At 43.1% G+C, this 22,054-nt stretch overlaps 1 protein-coding gene across 1 annotated transcript in view; it reads left to right on the top strand.

Annotated features, from left to right (window-relative positions):
- Window positions 1-22,054, top strand: part of OVCH1 (ovochymase 1) — a 1,424,491-nt gene that overhangs the window by 1,361,928 nt on the left and 40,509 nt on the right. Inside the window, exon 31 of the mRNA XM_069628530.1 lies at window positions 19,511-19,742. Coding sequence (XP_069484631.1) covers window positions 19,511-19,742 — 232 coding nt within the window. The remainder of the gene's footprint in view (window positions 1-19,510; window positions 19,743-22,054) is intronic.

Raw genomic sequence — 22,054 nt, 5'->3', positions numbered from 1 at the left:
ACTTTACCCCCATACCGCGAAAGTCGGCACCAACCCTTTAACCGGAGGACTCCGCGGCTGGTTTCTTCCCGGGCAGTGCAACGACCCTCTTCTTCTGCTCTTCAGCGAGAACTTCTTCTCCCCTGACCGACGTCGAGCCCTGCTGCCACTGCCTGGAACAACTGCCACCGCTGGAGGATCCTTTCCGCTTAAGGTACTGTGTTCTGCCTGGCTTCCCTTGCTACCGACTGTACGGGGTAGATTTAGTCCCCGGCTTTCGAACCTGGGAGTGCCTGGGACACTTTGGCTAAACTTTCTGAGCCACTCTAACCTCTTTTTGACTCTTTGCAAGACTTTGAATCTCTAACTAACAGTGTGATCTTGGGCACATTTTCGCTCCGGCTACTCTAAGAGTGGGCCCTGCCTAGTGACTTTTGCTCACCTGTGACTTTATTCTTCTTTAAGCCTATTGCAAGTGCTCTGGACCTTAGAGTGGTGTGTCTAACCCATTTCTGCTTTTTCTCTCCCTTTCTTGGAAACTACTAGAGTGTCATCTAACGTTAAGCACTCACCTCTGTTTTAATTAAGTGGTGTTTACTTAGAGTTGTCTAGATAGGAGAAAGGATTGAATCTACTTTCATTATAACTGTGTTGAAGTGCTTTTACTATATTTTTGCTAGAGTGTTTTTAACTTATGTGTATTTTAAATAAATAACTATATACTTTTGAAACCAAGCTCTGGTCAGTGTTTGCTTGTGCTATTGTGTTTTGGTACATATTGTGTATACTTTACATACTGCCTAACTCTTCTTGAGAGAAGTCTGACTGCTCAGCCACAGCTACCAGGTAAATCTGGGTGGTACAGACTGCTACCAAAGGGGTTTACTGCTCTACCTGTAGTCTTAAATCTTTTGCAGTGTTCCCCAAGGGAACTGCACAGGTTTCTGCCTAACACTGGTGTACAGCGGTGGGATTTGTATTGAGTATACATTTTATTGTGCTTTAGATACCTTAGTGCAACTAACCACAAAGCTTAGCACTGAAAAAGTAAAACCTCTAACATGTCAGTTATAGAAAGCTATAGTCAAGAGTCCCTTGCAGCCAAAACTGCTGATTGTTTAAGAGTGCTCTGTAAACATAAGGATCTCCTGACTAAGGGCAAGAAAATGGAGCTGATTGAAAGATTGTTAGCTAACCAAAGTCTGGGTGATGGTTCAGAGGAACCTACCACTCCAGCGACTGTAGATGACAGTATTGAAATTAACATGGAGCAAAATGTTGATGATTCTGAGGAAGAGTCAGAAGAGGAGGGTGAGGCTGTTGTGACTGTCCCCCCTAGGCCTCTGCCTGCTCTACCTGCTGTACCTACTGGGCCTTTACCAGGTCCCACATTTAGTCCTCAGTACTTTGAACTGGAGAAAATGAAACTAGAATTGGAGTATAAGAAACTTAATGCTCAAACTGACAAAGAACTAAGGCTAAGGGAAATGGAGCTCAAGTATGAGCTAGAAATGAAGAAATTATCTGTTGAGAATGCTTCTCTCTCTGGCTCCTCTAGAAGTTCCAGTCCTAAAAGACCCCGGATGCCTAAAGAATTGGTTGGTATGTATGAGCCTAAGTTGGATGTGTTGGATTGGTTGTCTCTGTTTGAATATAATCATGGGCTCCAGAACATCACAGGAAATGACTTACTCACCTGGTTGTTCTCTAGGCTTCCCCCTGTTGCAACTGATGTGGTAATGGAGATGGGGGAGGAGGATAGGAAGGACTATGAATGTGTGAAACTAGCTTTGATAGCTAGGTTTGGGAAGACCCCTTCCCAGTATCTTAAGAGGTTTAGGAGCCTCAAAAAGCATGATGGTACCCCTTGGGCTACCTGGGTGAGTGAATGTTTGAAAAACTTAGAGGGATGGATTAAGGGTTACAAGGTGAACACTTATGAGGGGATGAGAAATCTCTTTATGTTGGAGTCAATTTATGATGCCTGCTCTCCTGAGCTCAGACAGCACTTGGCTGATTCACAGGAATTGGATCCTAGGAAGCTAGCTAAGGCTGCTGACTTGTGGGTTGCCAACAGGGCCACTCACAAGGATTCTGGGGTAACTCAGAAGAAGGATGGGGAGAAACAGCCTAAAAAGGACCCCAAAGAGAATTCTAATACCTCCCATACCCAAGAGGGCCACAAACAACCAAATAACCAGGGTAAGCCCCAGGGTAAACCGAATCAGGCTAGTGTACCTTCTGGCCACAAGCCAGAAGGAGGTCAGAGCAAGCCACCCTTCCAGAGAGCATTTGGACAATGCTATGTCTGTCAGGGTACTGACCATATCAAAGGAGATCCCAAGTGCAAGGGTAAACCTGCAGGGATCAGCACAGTCTCCTTAGCCTTCACTCCTGAGGATGAAGTACAGATGGCTAGTGCCCACTTTGAACTCTTTGCTGAAGAACCCTTGGGTCTTCAAGCAACTGTAAACTTAGAGCCTATGGGTCTGGTTAGTCCCCAGAATAGGGTTGTGTATAACTCCCTACCTGTTAACTCTAAGGTGTATTATGTGGACAGTGTTCTTGTCAATGGCCAGGATACTCCTGCCAGGAGAGACACTGGGGCCAGCAGAACAGTAGTGGATGAAAGCTTCTTTCAACCTGAAGATGTGGCCAAAGCACCCAAAGGTCCCACTAGGATGTCTGGAGGCCCTGTCCAAATGGTTCCTATTCTACCAGCCCTCATTCAATGTAACAACATGACAGTAAGGATCCCTGTCAGTGTTCAGGCTGAGGTACCTGGGAAGGTCCTGTTAGGGAATGACCTAAGAACTCTAGGAGTAGTGTCACATACCCCCAGGCCTCCCAGTATGGAGAAGCAGAACTTAACCAAATTGGCTAGAAAGGCTACCTTGAAGGACCCTTCTAAGCCTGTGGGACCCTCTACTGAGAACCCCACTACAAGCCCTGGTGTTAGTAAGTTGACCTCTAACCCAGGCACATTTCAGGATAGTATGCTAGGAACATGGGCGCCCCAACCAAGCTCCATCATTGTTCCCCTAGTCTCAGAGTCTCTGACTCCCCCTGCTTCTGAGGAAGAGGTGGATAGACCAACTAGGCCCCTATCTGGACCTGAGAGAACTGGTAATTCTCAGTGCTGGTGGAAAACCAGAAAAGAAAAGTCTAAGGCCAAAAACCCTCAGACTGTTGGACCTTCTACTGAAGTCCCCAACTCAAATCCTAATATTAGGGGGGAAACTCCTAAAATAGGTAAGGGTAGATCTAAGAGGAAGGGGAAGCAGGTACATTGCCTAACCCCAACCCCTCCAACCAAGAGGCCTAAGACCCAACCTGCTCCCACAAGAGAGGTGGTGAGGAACCTTGGAGGCCCCTCTAGATCTAAGGGAATCCTTTATAAGGACCCCTTGAAAAAGCCTAACATAGGTTCAGAAGTTGTACCAACTTCTGAGGGACTGGTCAACCAGATCCCCTATAACAAAAAGACTGATGTTCCTCAAAGGGTCTGTAGGTCCGTTAGCTTGCAGAAGAAAACCTTTGAGTTCTCCATTGAACATAGGTCAAGGTGTCACCATCAAAATGCTGATGGACTCTCTAGGATGTATATCATCGACTAGAGGTATGAGGTTCATCCAGGAGTGGATTAAATCCTCCTGTCCCTTAGTCTGGGGGGGGCGAGTGTTAGGGAGAATTCTCTGTTTAGGCTGAATTTCCCTACCTAGTGAGTCCCCCAGCAGCTTTGCTGGATTTCTGGGGTTTAATTTTTTTCTCCTGCCAAGAGTGAGACTCTTTTACCCTCACTCTTGGACATGTTGAAGTGTGTTTTCTTGGTTAAACCTTGTGTTGAATGGGCTATGGGGTCTCTTACTCCATAGGGCCTCATGTATTTTTGTGATATGGGTCACACAGCACCCTCTGTGCCGTGACCCAGGGGTGTCCTAGGGACTCCCCAACAAAGACTCCATACCCTGGGACTGACTACTGTCTCCCAGGGCATGTAAAGTCACCAAAGACTTTGCTAGTCTTGAATCCTGAACAGAACCAGTACAAACCATCATATTGTGGACGTACTGGCTGGGGCAATTCGATTGCCCCAGGGTCTGTTAGTCGAGGGGGCACGTCTCCGTCCCCCCTGATCGAGTTTTGGCTGGTGGCAGTGGAAACTACTTTTTATATTCGACCGCGAATATTTCCCTATGGGATTTCCCATTGTTTTAGGCTAACACATTTAATTATTTATTTACGGTAGCCTTAAACATACCGCCGGTTTATATATTTATTTTTATAACTCCGGTTGGGACTTTTTGCCAAAACTTGATTCTAAAATGGCGTTGGTGTTCGCCTCTGTAACTCTGACCCAAAGTGGAGCCCTTTGTTCCACTTTTGGCGGGCTTCTCCACAGAAGCCCTCCAAAGTGGTGCCACTCTGTCTGGGGTACTTAGGAGGGGTGGAGGGGGATTTAGGCACCCTGGACTGAGTTACCTTGGTAACTCAAGTCGCACTCCGTCCTGATTGGCCCAAGTGGTGAGCCGCCCGGCTCACCACTTAGCATGGTTGAGTGACAGCTAGGCTGGGTGAATGGGGGTTTGCTGCATAAAAGCAGGGCTTTGGGGACTGGGACTTCAGAAGTCGCCACAGGACCAAGAATCCGACGAGGGAAGAGCTGAGCCGACCTGCTTCGACGACACCACCCGGTGGAGCCCTGCTGAACCGTCTCACCACTTTTTCCCGACGACCGAGGAGAACTCTTAACGGAGTGGCTCCTTCCCTTGACTGGTGGGGACAACCAGTTTTCGCCTTCTTTCCGTTCTTTGAGGTATCTCGTGGCCGCCTTGCCTGTGCCAAGCACCCCGGCAACCGGAATACCACACTTTACCCCCATACCGCGAAAGTCGGCACCAACCCTTTAACCGGAGGACTCCGCGGCTGGTTTCTTCCCGGGCAGTGCAACGACCCTCTTCTTCTGCTCTTCAGCGAGAACTTCTTCTCCCCTGACCGACGTCGAGCCCTGCTGCCACTGCCTGGAACAACTGCCACCGCTGGAGGATCCTTTCCGCTTAAGGTACTGTGTTCTGCCTGGCTTCCCTTGCTACCGACTGTACGGGGTAGATTTAGTCCCCGGCTTTCGAACCTGGGAGTGCCTGGGACACTTTGGCTAAACTTTCTGAGCCACTCTAACCTCTTTTTGACTCTTTGCAAGACTTTGAATCTCTAACTAACAGTGTGATCTTGGGCACATTTTCGCTCCGGCTACTCTAAGAGTGGGCCCTGCCTAGTGACTTTTGCTCACCTGTGACTTTATTCTTCTTTAAGCCTATTGCAAGTGCTCTGGACCTTAGAGTGGTGTGTCTAACCCATTTCTGCTTTTTCTCTCCCTTTCTTGGAAACTACTAGAGTGTCATCTAACGTTAAGCACTCACCTCTGTTTTAATTAAGTGGTGTTTACTTAGAGTTGTCTAGATAGGAGAAAGGATTGAATCTACTTTCATTATAACTGTGTTGAAGTGCTTTTACTATATTTTTGCTAGAGTGTTTTTAACTTATGTGTATTTTAAATAAATAACTATATACTTTTGAAACCAAGCTCTGGTCAGTGTTTGCTTGTGCTATTGTGTTTTGGTACATATTGTGTATACTTTACATACTGCCTAACTCTTCTTGAGAGAAGTCTGACTGCTCAGCCACAGCTACCAGGTAAATCTGGGTGGTACAGACTGCTACCAAAGGGGTTTACTGCTCTACCTGTAGTCTTAAATCTTTTGCAGTGTTCCCCAAGGGAACTGCACAGGTTTCTGCCTAACAGTCATCCACCCATTACATATATATGTAGATGATGGTTAAAAAAGTCTGTTGGTATCTGGAATCCATGACAATCGCAGTAAACCAAGATGTAGCTGTTTAAAAAAAAAAACAGAAATGTGTCTCAGTAGCCAATCAATATTACACTTTACAATTTAACCATTAATTTGGCCCCCTGTTACAAGTATTGAACACGAACATGAAACAATATGAAATCGGACAAAACATGCAAAGTGCTATTCAGTTTGCTTTAGATGTTAATCTATGGACAGCTCGAAATGGAATGCTGAGGCGAACGCTGCAATTACGGAGCAAGATAAAACCAAGAAGAACACATAGACGGAAATTTAATTAAATATTAGCGTTGAATTGCGCATTTGTGCAACCTGGGGAAACCCACTACTGGACTACACGCATCTCGTTGCTCCACTGCCCATGTGCCCAGAACAAAAGAAACTGCACACACAAGTTGTAATTGTGTGTCGTTGCAATATGCCAGACACAACAAACCATACAATGTAACTCGCCAATAATGTCACCGAAAGATAATTTAGTCCAAAGTAAAACTTGCATAATGTTCGCCATTTCCATTCTATCACCGTAATACAGACACTCGTTCAGTTCAACGAATTTTCATAAAATGAAATTACATGTTCCTTCGTCCAATTTTTGAATGGTGAACATTATCATATTTGAAAGTCTTACATACCTCCCTTCATACATTCCTTTCGAATCTTCCCTTTGTTTCAAGGTCAAAAAACAATTGAACTTTATACTGTGTACCATGCGTGGGTTTGTCAGCTAGGAAACAAAACTTCAACGCCACTGACCTTCACTCAGAATGGTAGCCGATAGCCCTTCAGAATACAGTGGCATGACAAATATTTTTGAAAACCATATGAATTTTTTGCTACCATTCACTAATGCGGGCGACATTTCTATGGATTTTTGTTCCTCTGCACAACTTCGCACTCTCCCAGCGACTCCCAGAGTCAGGCCACACCACCTCCCACCTCATCCCATCTCCTCTTCACACGGCAAATCACGTAAACATTTTTGAAAGGAGTCTGGAGCCCTGACAAAAAGTAGTTGTATGAGAATGTCTTGAGCAAATCCTGCTAAAACACCCTCCGGCCACGCCGCAGACCCTGACCCCATTGACCACAGTTGTATATTAGGGGCCTATAATTTGCACACGTGTATTTGTACTATCCCACTTTCGGTCACTAGCGAGATGAACGGTGTGGGTGTCTTGCCACCTTACAAACACATAGTAAAAACATAATAGTAATTCTTTCACGTTATAATGCAGATAGTACCAAAAAGAACTGCAAACTAACTGGATTTAGATATGGTAAACTATTACTTGGCAAAAAACCTTCACAACAGTAGGTATAATCTACCATACACTAGCCACAACCAATACACGTCACTACACTGCATATATACAATAAAAGTGTGGATGTGTCAAATCTAATGATCCCAACAATACTGTAAAATAGAGAATAAGAAGGTCTGTGACCTACCTCAATAAACCATACCCTACATCTTATTCTTTCCACCTGCTGAGGACAAAAAAACAAAACTATTGTCCCATATTGCCCTAGGTACTAAACCAGAAAAAAATAACCTTGACATTTGGAAATATTTTCATTACTACCGGAGCCAAATATTCCAAATTTGCCAACAAAGTAGGGGCACTGACGTACCCCAAATACAAAGCACCACAGTGCAAAACTACATGTGCAATACTGACCCTGCCCATATCTCCACAAACTTGAACAATTCCCTGCACATTAAAACCACACAGTGCTCCACACCACCTCCATTCCTTTAACATCAAAATTGTTTGCCACATTTAGCATACTACTCCAAACCATGCATAAACATATCTCCAACCATCAACACCCTGCTTTTCTCCACCTCTACTACCATCTTCACTACACGCAATCTTTTTCACCACAAACCACAACCTGAACATCTGATTGGCTGATCCCTACAGTCCCCTTTACATGATGCATTTGCTGAGAAACCCCGGATGTGGCACGCCCTGCCTGCGGACACCTGCGATGTCCCAGAAGCGCGCAACACTGGGGCAGCCCTTCTACCCTTTTCACTTCGCTTCCTGCACCATTTCCTCATTGGCTACTGTTAAACAGTCACACAATCATCCACCAATCACATCCAAGAACTCTACATCTAACTCTATCATCACACATCAGCACTTAAGATATACTATTGATCACTCTCAGTACAATTCGGCTGTCACTGCAACAGACCTACAGCAGCAACAACTACTATAAAACTGGCCAATATTTCTACTTGCAGATTCATGCACATCCACATGCATGAACAGAGACTACAGGTATGAATATTTTCTACACAGTAAATGTCCAGCTCTTCTAAGAATACATATAAACAGAGTAACTGCTACTTACCCTGTATAAACTGTAAAATTACCTTACTGTCATTTATCCCATCTGCTATGATGAAGTGTCAATTGCAAACCTGTCTCCTCTCCAAATGTTGCTTTACTCATACAGCTTTCTAAAAACATGTATTTCATATTAAAAGGTGGCAGAAATAAAAGTGTAATTATAAAAAGACTGTCCAGTGTGTTATAAAATTGGATGCAACCAGGATAGGTACATGCGTCTTCATTCAAGCGCACACAAACAATATAATTACAAAGGCTCCCAGCTCAAACACCACTGCCTCTATATGAAATCCTACTCCTTTATTTCCCACACGTTCACAAATCTATAAATTGCATGCTTTTCTATATAATCTCTGCCATTTGCCCTGTAAAAATAGTAAAAAAGTATGATTATTTCTTCTACCTCTTACCATCAAATACCATGACATTAAAAAAACAAGTGTGCTCTACACGTTTTCTATTATACTCATTTGTAAAACATACTCAACTAACAGATTCTAAATAAAATATCCATAAAAATATGTATAAAATATACATTCTAAATAAAATATACACATAGGCAATGAAAGTGCATATGCATACTATGCGCAGTTCTATGAAAACACTAATACAAAAACAAAAGTGCTATAAACACATATTCACTAACTTCTTTCTTTTACAATTGCAGTGAAGACCACTCTCCTGAAAAGCAGCAGTGTCTGAAGTACGAACGACTTCGAAGAAACCTGCTCTTTCCATGCAAAAAGTCCAATACTAATATAATGTTCTAACTGTTACTCAAACACAGTAGCATTTTACTGTTGTAAAACAAAGAAGTGTATTAACCCTTTCCCATTAGATGTATTATTAGCGCTTCCCCTTACCAGATGCGCACTTTATATTGTCATCTGAAGCCCAGTATAGTAACACAAATACAAGAATAACCTTCCCAACTTGATATAGCTGCCCATTGCACAATCACACACCTCCACAATCATCCTTTCCATCATACTCAGACACTCATGGGCAAATCACACATACACGGCACAACAGCCCAACCCACACTTTTTCTCCAACAAACCCCAAAGAATTCCTACCAAAAAGCAACTATGTAGAAAGCAACGCAGAAGTAGAGCAAATCAAAATAAGTGTCCAAAATAATCACCCATCTCTACCAGATTTTGTACAAAAACTTCAAACAAAACAGCTAATAGTAATTACGCTAAACAAAACAAGCTTCCAGTACACTTCCCTCTATCAAAATGTAAAACGAAACAGTGATTAACAAGACTTCAGCTACTCCTACTGCTAACGCTGCACCTATAAATCTTGATATAGTGGCAACTAACCATACAAAAAAAATATTTTACTAAAAATGTCCCGCCACAGAGTCCTTCAGAACCTTATAAAACCGTAGAGAAGTCATGCACAACCCTTAAAACATACCGTAGAAAAGTAATCCTAAAAGCTCTCATAGACAGTGCAATCCTTCTCAAAGGGAAGTTATTTATTTTATTTTTAAACAGAATGAAACCACTAACAAAACTACTAAATTACAAAAAACACTTCTCAATAAACTGAATATCACCAAAAATATGTCCTTAAACATCTGTGGAGGTGAATGGAGTTGCACCACGAGCACAGAACCATATTTTAATGAAGAAGCATATAAACAAAAGCAAACAAACCCAATTGCCATACATAGCAGTGGACGAGGTTATGAAAAAGTTAACACCATTATGAAACAAACTCTGCTCACAAAAATATCCCCAGAAAACTCAGTATCACGTCTCCATTCTAATAAACCAAAACGTCCAGTCTACAAATGGGCATGCACATCAATGTGTAACATTACCAAAAAAATCTTTCAAATCTTTACGCCACTTCCTCAATCAGTATGTAAAAAGCAAAGGCAAAATCAAAATGAAACTACTACAAAATATGGATGCCTGTCCAGTGCACAAATAGACAGGACTACAAGGACATTGATTAGCCTGCATTTCAGGACCTATTTCCAAAAGCACATTCCATCATATCAACATGATATCAACACATCATTCAACTATAACAATCTGGTCCATAAATTCTACTATGCTAAAAGTCCTGCTTTAACACTAGTCAATTGAAATAACAATCTTCTACATGGTACAGTTAAACAACTACTCAAACAAATAGAGCATATCCAGAATAAATATTTTGGAAATGAAAGCCATTTACAAAATGGATTAGCTTTACAAAACTACCAACTACTGTACAAATAGCAACCTTCTATTAAACACATACAAAAAAGAAATACTAAAGTTTAAAAGTACCTCCGGTGAAGTAACAAACCATGTGTCTGTTGCCGCAGGACTTTTAGAAAAGTAGCACAAAAACTGTAGACATAATGTACAAAATAGAAGACAATGAATATTCCAAATGGTACCAATTAGCTCTCAACCTTATAGCAGAAAACAAATATACGAAATTACTGAACCCTTAATACTTTGCCATTACTGCACTGCAAAACTTGACAACAACCAAACACCTTCACGTGCTATCACAAATAACTTGGAATTATTCCCACTACCAAAACCCATGCAACAACTACATTTATGAGAGCATCATAATTCAAACACTGCATCCACTTCAAGCAATAATATGCCTTCAACACAAAAAGCAGAATTACCTCCATCTAAATTAGTAAAAGCATTATTAGCAAAGTAGTTTGTATACCATTAGATCTCAAAGAAAATGTACACACTCCACAATCCAAAATATTTACTTCCAAAGCTATCTTATAAAACAGTCCTATTACAAACTCTACAATCTTAACTGCATAGCCTAGCCAAAACTTCACATACAAACTGTACAAATGACAGTATACAAACTTTTGGGGTGTGGATATTTGATGGGTGTTTGATTCTATGGGTGTGTTATGCTGTGGTGGTTCTGGCCAAGGCCTAGAGTCTTGGGTGCAACTCACTTATGCTACGAAACATTTTGACTGTGGTATATGGGCTGCTTATAGGGAATATTAATTACAATCCTCTACTAACAACCCAAAACCAACATCATACTAAAGTAAAATAGCTACTAGTGCATTTATTATGTCCGCGGACAGCCGTGAGCACCAGACATGGTGAACACATCAGGGGCACCCGCCACCTAAACAAATACATTTGACCCATATCTTACTCCCCTACCCTCTCCAAGCACTTCGGCACACCAACACATTCTCCAAAATTGCATTTTGCCTCTGTTCGCCACTGGGCTGTCTTCGGATGCAAAATGGCAGGCACATCGAAACAAGGTGACGCACCTCATGCCTCATCCCAGCCAATCAGAGAACACGCTGCATGTCCGTGGACATGATGCAAGCTGATTAGCCAATCGGTGTCCTGTCCGCGGAGCGAACAGGGAAGTGTGTCCATGGAGCGGACATAAATATCACTAATTTTTTTTGCCTTATGTTTTGGCCATTTAAGAAAAGACTGGACGGATCTACACCAAATTAACAAAAGCATGCTTTTGGGACTAAGCTGCCACTCCTGCTGCAAACTTGGTGGCAATCCGACCAGCGGTTTGAGCTGTAGGCGTGCACAAAGTTTTTTCCCTTTATGTCTATGAGAAAAAAAGAAATTTTGGGACCCCCCTATAACTTTGCCCCCCTGGACCAAACCTCACAAAAATTTGCAAAAAGATTCAGAGTGGGCCATATACTTTTTTTGCAAAGTTTGAGCATTCATCCAGGGGGGGCAAAGTTATAACCCGCCCAAAAAGTGCTCTTTCTATGGGATTAGCAACTTAGCCATAACTACACAGCCACTACCGTGGGCTGTGTAATACTTCTGCAAAGAATTCAACAGGAGTTTCCCACATTGGGAGCCACAGTAGCACACAACACAGTACCTCATATTAGTTTGTAGCTAACCTCTTTATACTGGAAACAGTTTTGAGTGCCATTGTTAAACACCTTTTACTGACAGTGTTGGGCACTTCTGAAAAAGATTTCCTTTTTTGTTTTTTTTAAATTTCTCATTTCTAATACAGACTAACTGGGGAATCGGCACATGTAGTATAACAACGTCCTTAGTTAATGCTGTAGAAGGATCAGAATCTGAGTTGAACCTTAAAAGCATGTCTGAATTAAATGTCATTTTAAAGAATAAACTCGATTAATGAAAATTCATAACTCTTAAGAGGTTCAAATAGACTTCATCCTGAAAACATCACAGTGGCCTTGTAATTCTTTTGCATTTTTTTGGAATCGGATAAAATACCACTATGTTCAGACTTTATATCTATTTTACCTTCCTTGCAAATCCAGTTTTCCTTCAGCACTTTGAATACCAGGTTGGGTTTTGCTGGACCTACATTTTTTCTTTCTTCTGTAGTTGGTTTTATGTATTTGTGGAAAGTTTCTGATCAGAATATTTGTTATCCAAAATCACAATAGCCCACTTATGTTGTAAGCCTTAATAACAATCTCATTTTTGTGTAACTTTTTGATCTAGGTATGTTTTTAAAATCATCTTTCCTTTCTTCATTTACCAATTTTCAAATTCTTCCAATTCTGAACAGGATATGACGGGTGTTGTGGTAATGGGTAAAGAGGTCTACTTTCTTTGGACAAATTGTAGATCTAGGCGTCTGTCATTGGCATTCCAGCATTTTTTTCATTTTTTTTTTCATTGCAGCTTTAGAGGTGCAGCCATCGGTGGACTCGATTTTATAAAATGGTTTGTGCTACTATAGGAAATTTACTTGTGACATTGTATGTGAACTATTCAATAATGGCAAAATGAAAGCAAATGTAAATTTATTTTCCCCAAAATGGGGGTAGTTGTTCCCTTATGGGTATTAGAAAACCAAACTCAAAAGTCAGGGTATTTTTATTGTAAAAATGCATTGTATTTCTTCTCCAAAAACGTAGAAGTGCTGAGTGGAGAACTAGATGTAAATGGTGGTAAAGACTTCCTTTGTGATCTGTTTAGGAAAATTAAATACTACAACATTTTAAAGAATTTGGACTTCAGGAAGCAACCCCCCTTATAGCGGGCTTTAGATAAGAGGTGAGGTCGAGGGTCCACTATTATCTTGGGGGGGTGGGGGGCTCACTACCTGCTGTGAAACATTGCACCACTATGTACAGTCTGAGGAAGCGGGATGCAGTGTCACAGATGCATAAAAGATGGCACCCTTTGCACAGTGCTTGGATTTTGGGGGGGTGGGGGCAGGAGGGGAGTAGATGAATATAGAGCCCTCAATTTGGTTCGTAGTCGTAACAGGGACAGTTATGAGAAGTGGGGAAATATGCACAACCTAAATGCCCATGCTTGCTTGTAACATGCAAAGAACAGATTCACTGAGTGTAGTTTTATTTCGGGCTGTGTATTTGTGGGGGGGGGTGGGCAGGGGCACTAGATGCAAAGCCTTGTACGAGTCATAGGTCTTGTGGTGAGGGGAAGACCCTGTGGCAGAAATATGAAACTGCTGCCAATAGGGCAGCCATCAACATAGATGGCTAGTGGATGGAACATGAGGCAAGAGAATCTCTCGGCTAAATACACAATCTGCATAGCTGCAGATTGTCAGTTTTATTCCATCTCGCTAGCTGCTTGCCATCATGCTTTTCCATTGCTGAACATTATAGGTGCAAGGGAGATGAGTAAGATATCGATGAGTCATGCAAAATACTTTAATTATACAACAGATTAGGTCTACAGACTGTCTTTTGGAAATTGTGTTGGTTGAAAATAGAATATATGCAACGTAATAAACTATTTCTCTTTAAATCTTGCCTTTTGGGCATGTTGGATCTGATGATGGAAACAGCATAAAAATCATAGGGCCAATAAGGTTTGTACTTGGACAGCTAGGAGATCCGTGCCATTGAAAGTTGGTTAAGGAAGATATTTGCTGCAGGACTTGCAGGTGTACTCAACCGCGTACATTTATATTTAATGCACGTGTGGTAATGCTACATCACTAGCTCGTCACCGTTTTGATAAGTGAGTGAGCAGAACAAGTGGCATGCCAGATAAGGAGAAAATGGAAGAGTGAGGAAAGTGAAAAACTGAAAGAGGGATTGATGGGACGTGAGATGGGGACTGACGAAGATTAAACAATATTTTAAGGGAATATAAAGTATAGAATGGGAAGAGGACAATGGTGTAGAAAGAAAAAAGGAAGATGGTTATATAGTTTTTGTACTACAGCCAGTGTTTTCAGTGGCCAAAAGGAACATAATCCATCCTATTAAATGGGGAACTGACAAACGCGTGTTTTCACTGTACCCTTAAATAATGTGGAATATGCAATTTAATCAAGATAAGTCATGTTTTTATGCATGAAAATGCACACAGAATTGGGAAGAGGGGCTAAGCACATGGCTAACCGAAGAAGCCCAAGTATCCAGGAAAGTCTTGCGCTGATCTCTATCCTAATCAATGTGAGGAGGGAGACTTCTCTAACTTGTCAAAGTAAGCAGCTTTGACACCCAAACCATAGGAAGCAGTAGGATGTGGTCAGCTGCACCTATGTGTTGGTATATTTGTGTGCAGCTCTCCGGGGCTGAACCTGACCCCAGGCTAGATCACAATGCCATACTTGGGCGGGATGCCAGCATCTTGATGTGTCGGCTGCAGGCAGCCACACAGTGACTCCAACCACGTCAGCAGCTGAGAGCGATTCGGCTGTGTTCAGGGGATGGAGAAAAGCACAAACTCTGGTAGTACCATTTGGGTTTTGCTGTCCTCATGGAGCTGGGAAACACCCCAGAGCCACAATCCCGGAACCCATCGATGCCAGAGCAGTGCATGGGGATTGGCCCCCTCAGAGTTGGTCCTCAGACACTACCGGGGACTGGACAAGAGAAGATTGGACACAGGGAAGGTGGCCAATACCTGAATGAAAAGGGGCATAAGACACAGGAGGTAGGAAGTGGTGTGGGTTACCCGGGTAGGGTCGCGTGGAGCAGTGGAGGACCAAGACATCAGGGGAGGAATTTCAGAGAGAGAGGGTGGAAGAGAAACCTTGTCTGCCAAGATGTGATTTGGTATGAAGGTACTATGGTATGAATGTGCACATAAGGGATACAAGTGAGCAGAAAGAATCAGAATGGGGAGTGCATAGGATAAGCATGGTACAGAGTGAGCTGGTGTGTGGGGTCATTGGGAGGTGGAGGGTGGTGGTAGTGGGTGAAGTGAGTTGCTAGAAGAGCAGAAGGGGGAATCGGGAGTAAGTTGGTAGACCATAATAGAACTGACGAATAGATTAGGGGCAATATTGTATGTCCTTGATGGATTCAGGGAGCCGGCAGTAAGGGATGGCCCTTAATCCTATACTAAAATTTAGACGGTAGTGGTTACAGTTCAATCAAACTAACCAGGGCTAAGGATGGCAGGTCTAGGGAGGCTAGCGGAGAAGGCTGACGACCCAAGGGCCCCCGATGTCCAATTAAAAACCCATGGACTGTATTTCTGCTTGGATATTTTTGGGCTATCTGTGACCTGGAGCAGAAAATGTAGGTCCGAGTGGGTGATCCATCATTGCTTGACGCTAAGTGAAGGGTTTGTCTTCTAGACCTGGTTTCTTTCTGAGCCATTTGATCTTGATGTATTAACACTTCCAAAACACTTAAGGGAAAATTATCTCACCTACAACCTTTACTTGTCCATTCTGCTTAGAATGTTTCCAAGAAAAATCTCAAACAAGATGGCTCCTCACAAAGGTGTCAGTTTGTAATTTCTGTTTAACGTAGAACTCAACTAATTTGTTTATTGAAATTTTAAATTCCAAGATCAGGTGTTATGCTCATTATCCCTCCTCTAAAGGAAAACTGCTATTGCAGTTACTCCACTTTCACTTAAGTGGTTTAAGTGATAAATGTGCCATTACTTTACCTTTCGCATGTTGCGATGTGCTTCATTGTGTCCCTTTTCCATTAGTCTGCAACCTTTGATTGTCCGGATATTTTAGGCTGCAACCTCCATAAGCAATAACAATTATTGTAAATGGTGAGGGTCATCATGGATGTTGTAAACCCCAAAATGTGGATTGCCACAGGTTGCCTACTGCTTGTACTCCGTACAATTATGGACAGCTTTGTAAGATTTGCTTGGAGTCCTCTCAAAAGGTAGCATAAATGTTTCACTGTGCAACCGCTCCAATGGGGATGTTCTACGGGGGGTGGGGGCAGTGTGTGTGTGTGTGTGTGTGTGTGTGTGTGTGTGTGTGTGTGTGTGTGTGTGTGTGTGTGGGGGGGGGAGATGAATGGAAAACAACAAAGTCAAGGAAGAAATCCATAACCTACGTGGCTGGGCACTATGAAACAGTTGGAAGAAAGGAAAAGAATCTCAGTAATCTGAAGTTGGGTGTCGAAAAGGACTTCAGTTGTCCTTGGTGCAAATATCCCAGAGTAGGCAAGAGCAAGATCTAAGGCAATGTAAAAGGACACCTTTGCTGCGGTGATGAGCACAGGAAGCATTTTGCTAGAGCAGTGCCAACCTGACTGAGCAGTGATTAGGATCATCTGAGATCATTAGATCTTGCACCAGAGTAAGTTTTCTGGACCACCAACAGAGGTGGCATGTCTGTGCTCTTTCCTCCAGACTGTTCTGAAGGCGGTAGAGAGGCATTATCTGCTAGATGAACCCACTTGGGTTTTTTAAAATGTTTTACGTGGTCTGGCTAAATAGGTTGTGCATGAGTGTTAGACCTGCAAAACAGCCTCCCGTTAAGCACTACCCTTGTGCCAAAAATGTGGTGCCAGTTGTCTACTCTGGGCAACGTGATTGAATCCCTGGCATCCATGCAGCAACTGCATATACTCTTTCTACTATTCAGTCTAGTGACAGTCTGCCAACTGTACACCAGTCTCCATGGGCACCTTTCACAAACGTGCCCATGGCACACTGGATAGCAGTTTCTATGGATCTTCCTTTGAAAGCGTCTTGGCAGCACTTCAGGGCTCCTAGGTCACAGCACTATGCCCTAGAAATGTCATTCATTTGAAAATTGTTTTTCATACAGTTGACACTCGGCCTCATCACAAAAAGAAATGGACCATGTTGGATATTAACCCAATGATTGCTAAGCCACAATTAGAATCTTGTCCTTAATGAAAGCTCATATTTAACTCAATTGGTAGCTTTAGTATGGACACATGTCATGGATATGCATGACCATTTCTCAGTTTAATTGGCGAGTGCTCATGAAAATAAAGCACAGTATATGCCAAAGGCGTACACTGTGGTATGGACAGAATATGTTTTGGCCAATCTGATTTAACTTGTAGCTGTGCTGAAAGGTGATAGTCTGATTAAAACCGAGTTGTGGTGTTTGGGGGCCACTACTAAATGATTGCAATAAATAATTCTGGAAAAGTCCCTCAACAAACAAGATTTCTGGGGCCCAATCTAGGAAGACCTTATAGACTTGCCAAGTGGCACATTAACTTATTGGGTGTGAAGGGTGGATTGCAAGGGTTGAACTGGAAGCATAAGACATTTGAAGCTTGTGTAGTAGGGAAGGAGATTCGTAAACAACCCCATGGACCTTTGTTCTCCAGCAGGCCGGGCTTGAGTGCAGGTACCCAGGATTTAATTTTCTACAGAACAATGATCAATTGCTCAATGTTTAGGCTCCCAGTTGGTTTAACATCTGCCCCCCAGCAACTCTATCAAAAGCAAGGACCCTCGGGAATTGCTGCAAAATAGGGAGGGGAGGACAAATTCATAAGGTATATGGCACCATTGGGCCTTCAGTGTGGAGGACAGTAATGGGCACTTAACTTACCAACTCATTATGTTTTGTGAATAAATAGGGTGAGAAACACCCACTCTGTTTCCTTGTTCTGGCTCGATTGTCCATGCTAATGTTTTAATATGAACCATGCACACAGTTAACTGGTTATCTCATTTACCGGGGGCAAACCGACATGCAGATGATTGAATGCCCCCCTCAAAAATGTGCCTTGCAGGTGCAGAGGTGGGATGGCAAACTTTCTGTATTCCATGAGGGTTTAATTACCAAAGTGCCCACTATGCACACAATTTGAACAACGTGTGCTGTTGGAGCAGAGGGAGGTCACACTTTTGTCAAATTCCATCTGGGTATTAAGGTGTATTTTTGAAAAATGTGGAAGAGGAGAAAAGGAGCTCTGTGAAAATGTTACTAAAGCAGAGGGGCTATACTTTCAAGTTTCTAAAGTGGCGATTGGGTTCAAATCCAGGCGTCAGTTTTTCTACAATGTGTGATCCTCGGAAGATGATTTTACTTCAATGGGAAGTATCTTTCAAAGTTTGGATTACAGATATAAGTTTCGCGTTGAGGGTCTGAGAGTTGTGGTGGGAAGGCATGATGCCAGTAATGAGTTTTGGGTTTTGCAGGGTGGGTAGGCAGGATGCCATACATAGGCCTTGTGTTGTGGGGTCGGAGAGGCAGGGCGCAAGATGAGGGTTTTATAGAGGTGGTGGGGAGGCAGAACGGCAGGTACAGGTTTGTGTTTTTGCAAATGGTCTATCGTGGTTCTTTTGCCATCCTGGGTTCAGTTGGGCTTTTAGACCTAAACAAAAATAATTATGATGATTTATTTTTATATAGCGCTTTCGCCAAATTGCTTTATATAGAACCTATTTGTATCCAATTATCCCAATCGAAGTTGATACTCCTATCCGTGGCGTGACCCCTCCCCCACACTCACACACACTGCCGTCACTGTTGAGTGTTTTAAATCCAAAACATAGGGCACAAGCTGAAGATGTTGATATGAAAATGTCCACTGAGAGACACGCATTTAGGTTCTATTATATCTGGTAAAACCAAAAGTCTCAATGTAATGTTGGCCACGTCTATATGCCACATAAAATTCTTTCCCATTTTACACACATGATGCCAGGAATTTTGTTTACATTTTTGTTGTCTGGAATAGACTTTATTTTTTTTTTCACTGTGGGTGTGCCACCCCCTCCACATGAGGTCACGGCCCCCGAAGGGTGTCGCGACCCACAGTTTGAATACCTCTGCTCTAGCCCTAGTAGGCTCTTCTGTTGTATACTCAATGGATGTGTGTTCAAATATGAAAAACCTGTAATGCGTAACCACCCACAAGTCTATGGTTTGTGAACATGCCAACGTAGCATTGCAATCTGCTCTGAGAGCACTGTGTAGTTACACTGGAAATGCGCCATGGAAAGTATTGTGTGTGCAAACTAAGTGTCGTAATGGAAAGGGGTTGGATGTTCTGCATTTGCAGCATAAAATAAGTATTTATAGGCGTGTTGGTAAGCTAACACAATGGCTTACAAGTGACAGTATGTTTCAATGTTTCAGGTGCCTGTGGAAAGCCGGCAGTGCAACCCATGCTGGAAAACTGTAGCCCAGAGCATGACCTTACAGTGCCATTGGATGAAAAGGCCTCCCCAAGGATTGTCGGTGGCAGGGATGCCTGTCCAAGTTCATTGCCCTGGGTGGTCAGCATGCAGGATGAAGGGAGAAAGCATTCTTGTGCAGCTTGCATTATTTCCCCAACATTTCTGCTGACTGCTGCACACTGTCCTGTAAGGTAGGCATAAACAGGAAGTGAACTCTTTTTCTGTTGCCAATGTTAATGTTACTTTTTATTTATTAGCATTTATAGAGCACGCATCAGCCCGAAGGCATTGTGGCACTGTTACAGAAATACTTGCTGTTTACAAAGGAAAAGACATATGACTTATAATTAACAGTGTATGCAAAAGTACAGCATATAGTTACATGATCCTGCTGTTTCACAAAGTATGCATAGACCTAGCTTAGTTACAAGCGTCAGTGGCCAGGTGTAAGGAGGCAGGTGGATAGAGATGGGGCTGGGGAGGGCGGGATTGGGGCTGAGAAGGCTATATGAACCAAGTGGTTTTGAGAGTTTTGCGGAAGGTGGAGAGTGCTGGTTCAGCTGTGAGTGCGTTGGGTAAGGCATTCCATAGCTTGGGAGCTATGTGAGGGAAGCTGATGCCTCCGCAATTGGCTCATTTGATGGGGGATACTGAGAGTTGATTGGCGTGATTACTTTTTTTGGGGCGTGTGGATGGGTCTCTGGTAATGGTGTCTGCTAAATAAGATGGGGCAGTGCGATTGATGCATTTATGTGTTAGGGTAAGTATCTTGAAGTTGATTCTTTCCTTAACTGGAAGCCAGTGGGCGGCTCGCCTAGCCTGGGTGATGTGCCACCTCTTGGGGATGCTGAGGGCTGCATGAAGCGCGTTTTGTACTATTTGCAGTCTGTGGAGATTTTGGTTTGAGGTGCCTGCAAGGAGAGTATTACAGTAGTCTAGTTTAGCTCCTATTGTGGCCCGGGTGATGGAGAGGCAGTTTTGAGTGGTCGGTTTTATGGCATTTGAGTTTGGTAGTGTGAGCGGATGACGAGGCAATGGCGCTGACCTGACGGGTCATTGAGAGGGTTGAGTCCAGATATATTCCTAGGGTTTTTTTGGTGGTGGAGACTGGTATGATTGAGTTGTCAATGGTGAAATTGTTGTAATTTTGATCAAGTTTGGGTAGTATTTCTTTGGGTCCTAGCAGGGTGATCTCGGTTTTGTCCCCATTTAAGCAGAATCCATTGGTTGTCATCCAGGTTTGCATGGTAGTGTAGATTTTGAGGAGGGCTGCTGCATCCTGGTCGTATGAGCCAGTGAGCATGAGAAGTACTTGCGTATCATCAGCATAGTTCGTGTAAGCTCTGCCTAGCGAATCAAGTTTATCGAAGAGTGACTTTGTGAATAGGCTGTAAAGGGTGGGTGCGGTGCATGACCCCTGGGGCACTCCGCAGTGGATGGTGGTAGGAGGTTCATTAGGTTGGTCGGAGTAGAATTTCATGGCTCTGAAAGGAAGTTATCCATGATGTGGCACTTGTGGAGTAGTGGGCTGCGTTGTGTAGGTGAGGGGTCAGGATGTTGTGGTCAACCAGGTCAAACGTGGCAGAGGTCCAGAAGTAGCAGGAGTGCTGGTTTGCCCTTGTCCATTATTTTGGTGATTTTTTTTTTTTAAAAAATCTAAAAGAGCGGTTTCTGTGCCGTGGCCACTGCAGAAACCTGACTGTCTTTTTTCCTAGGATGGCTTTGGATTTGGGAGTGGGCAGCTTTGTCTAGGATTTTGAGAAGGAAGGGACTGTGGTGATAGGTCGGTAGTTGTTGGGGCAGCTAGGATCCAGAGATGGCTTTTTTAAGAGGAGACGGACCCACGCTCCTTTTAGGTTAGGTGGTACAGAACCTGTGGAGAAGGATGCATTGATGAATGTAGTGATGATCAGGGTTTGTGCTTCGGTGCATTGCTGGCTGGGGGGGTGGGGAGGGACAGATGTCTCCTTTACATGTGAATGGTTTGATGTATTTGATGTATTGGAGGTCTGCTACTTCCTTTTTTAGTGACTTCTCTGAAGGAGAAGAGAGGGGTGTCAGGGTGCTGCGTGGAGGTGATGGGGGGGTATGCATATTCTGTTTGGAAAGAGCTTCGTGCTGTGATTTACTTTTATCTTGGAGTAGATTGATTTTGTGGCGGGCTGCCTGGATACTATAACACCATTCTTCATTGTTGATTTCGGCTGGGCTGGTGGAATGGGTGATATGTTCTGTTTAAAGAACTTTTCTTGGGACTTTGAATTGGAGATTCTGAGGTTTAAGGATTCGGATTTGGCTTTAAATCTTGCTTTTTTGTAAGTAGATGCAAAGTCTTTGAATTATGTTGGGGTGGAGGGGTTAGGTGGGGATTACCATTTTGCTAGGGCCAGGCATTGGTGCGTAGGGTTGATAGGTCATCTTTGAACCAACAGTTGGTGTGCATGGATTTTTTCTCCTTATCCTCGAGAGGGGCAATAAAATCTATGGCTTTGGTGAGGGTGCA

The sequence above is a fragment of the Ambystoma mexicanum genome, chromosome 12 (genome assembly GCF_040938575.1).
Source record: "Ambystoma mexicanum isolate Mex_15411 chromosome 12, UKY_AmexF1_1, whole genome shotgun sequence".
In the NCBI taxonomy this organism is placed as follows: domain Eukaryota; kingdom Metazoa; phylum Chordata; class Amphibia; order Caudata; family Ambystomatidae; genus Ambystoma; species Ambystoma mexicanum.
Note: the sequence above shows the minus strand (reverse complement) of the source record. Positions and strands in the feature narration are given on the sequence as shown.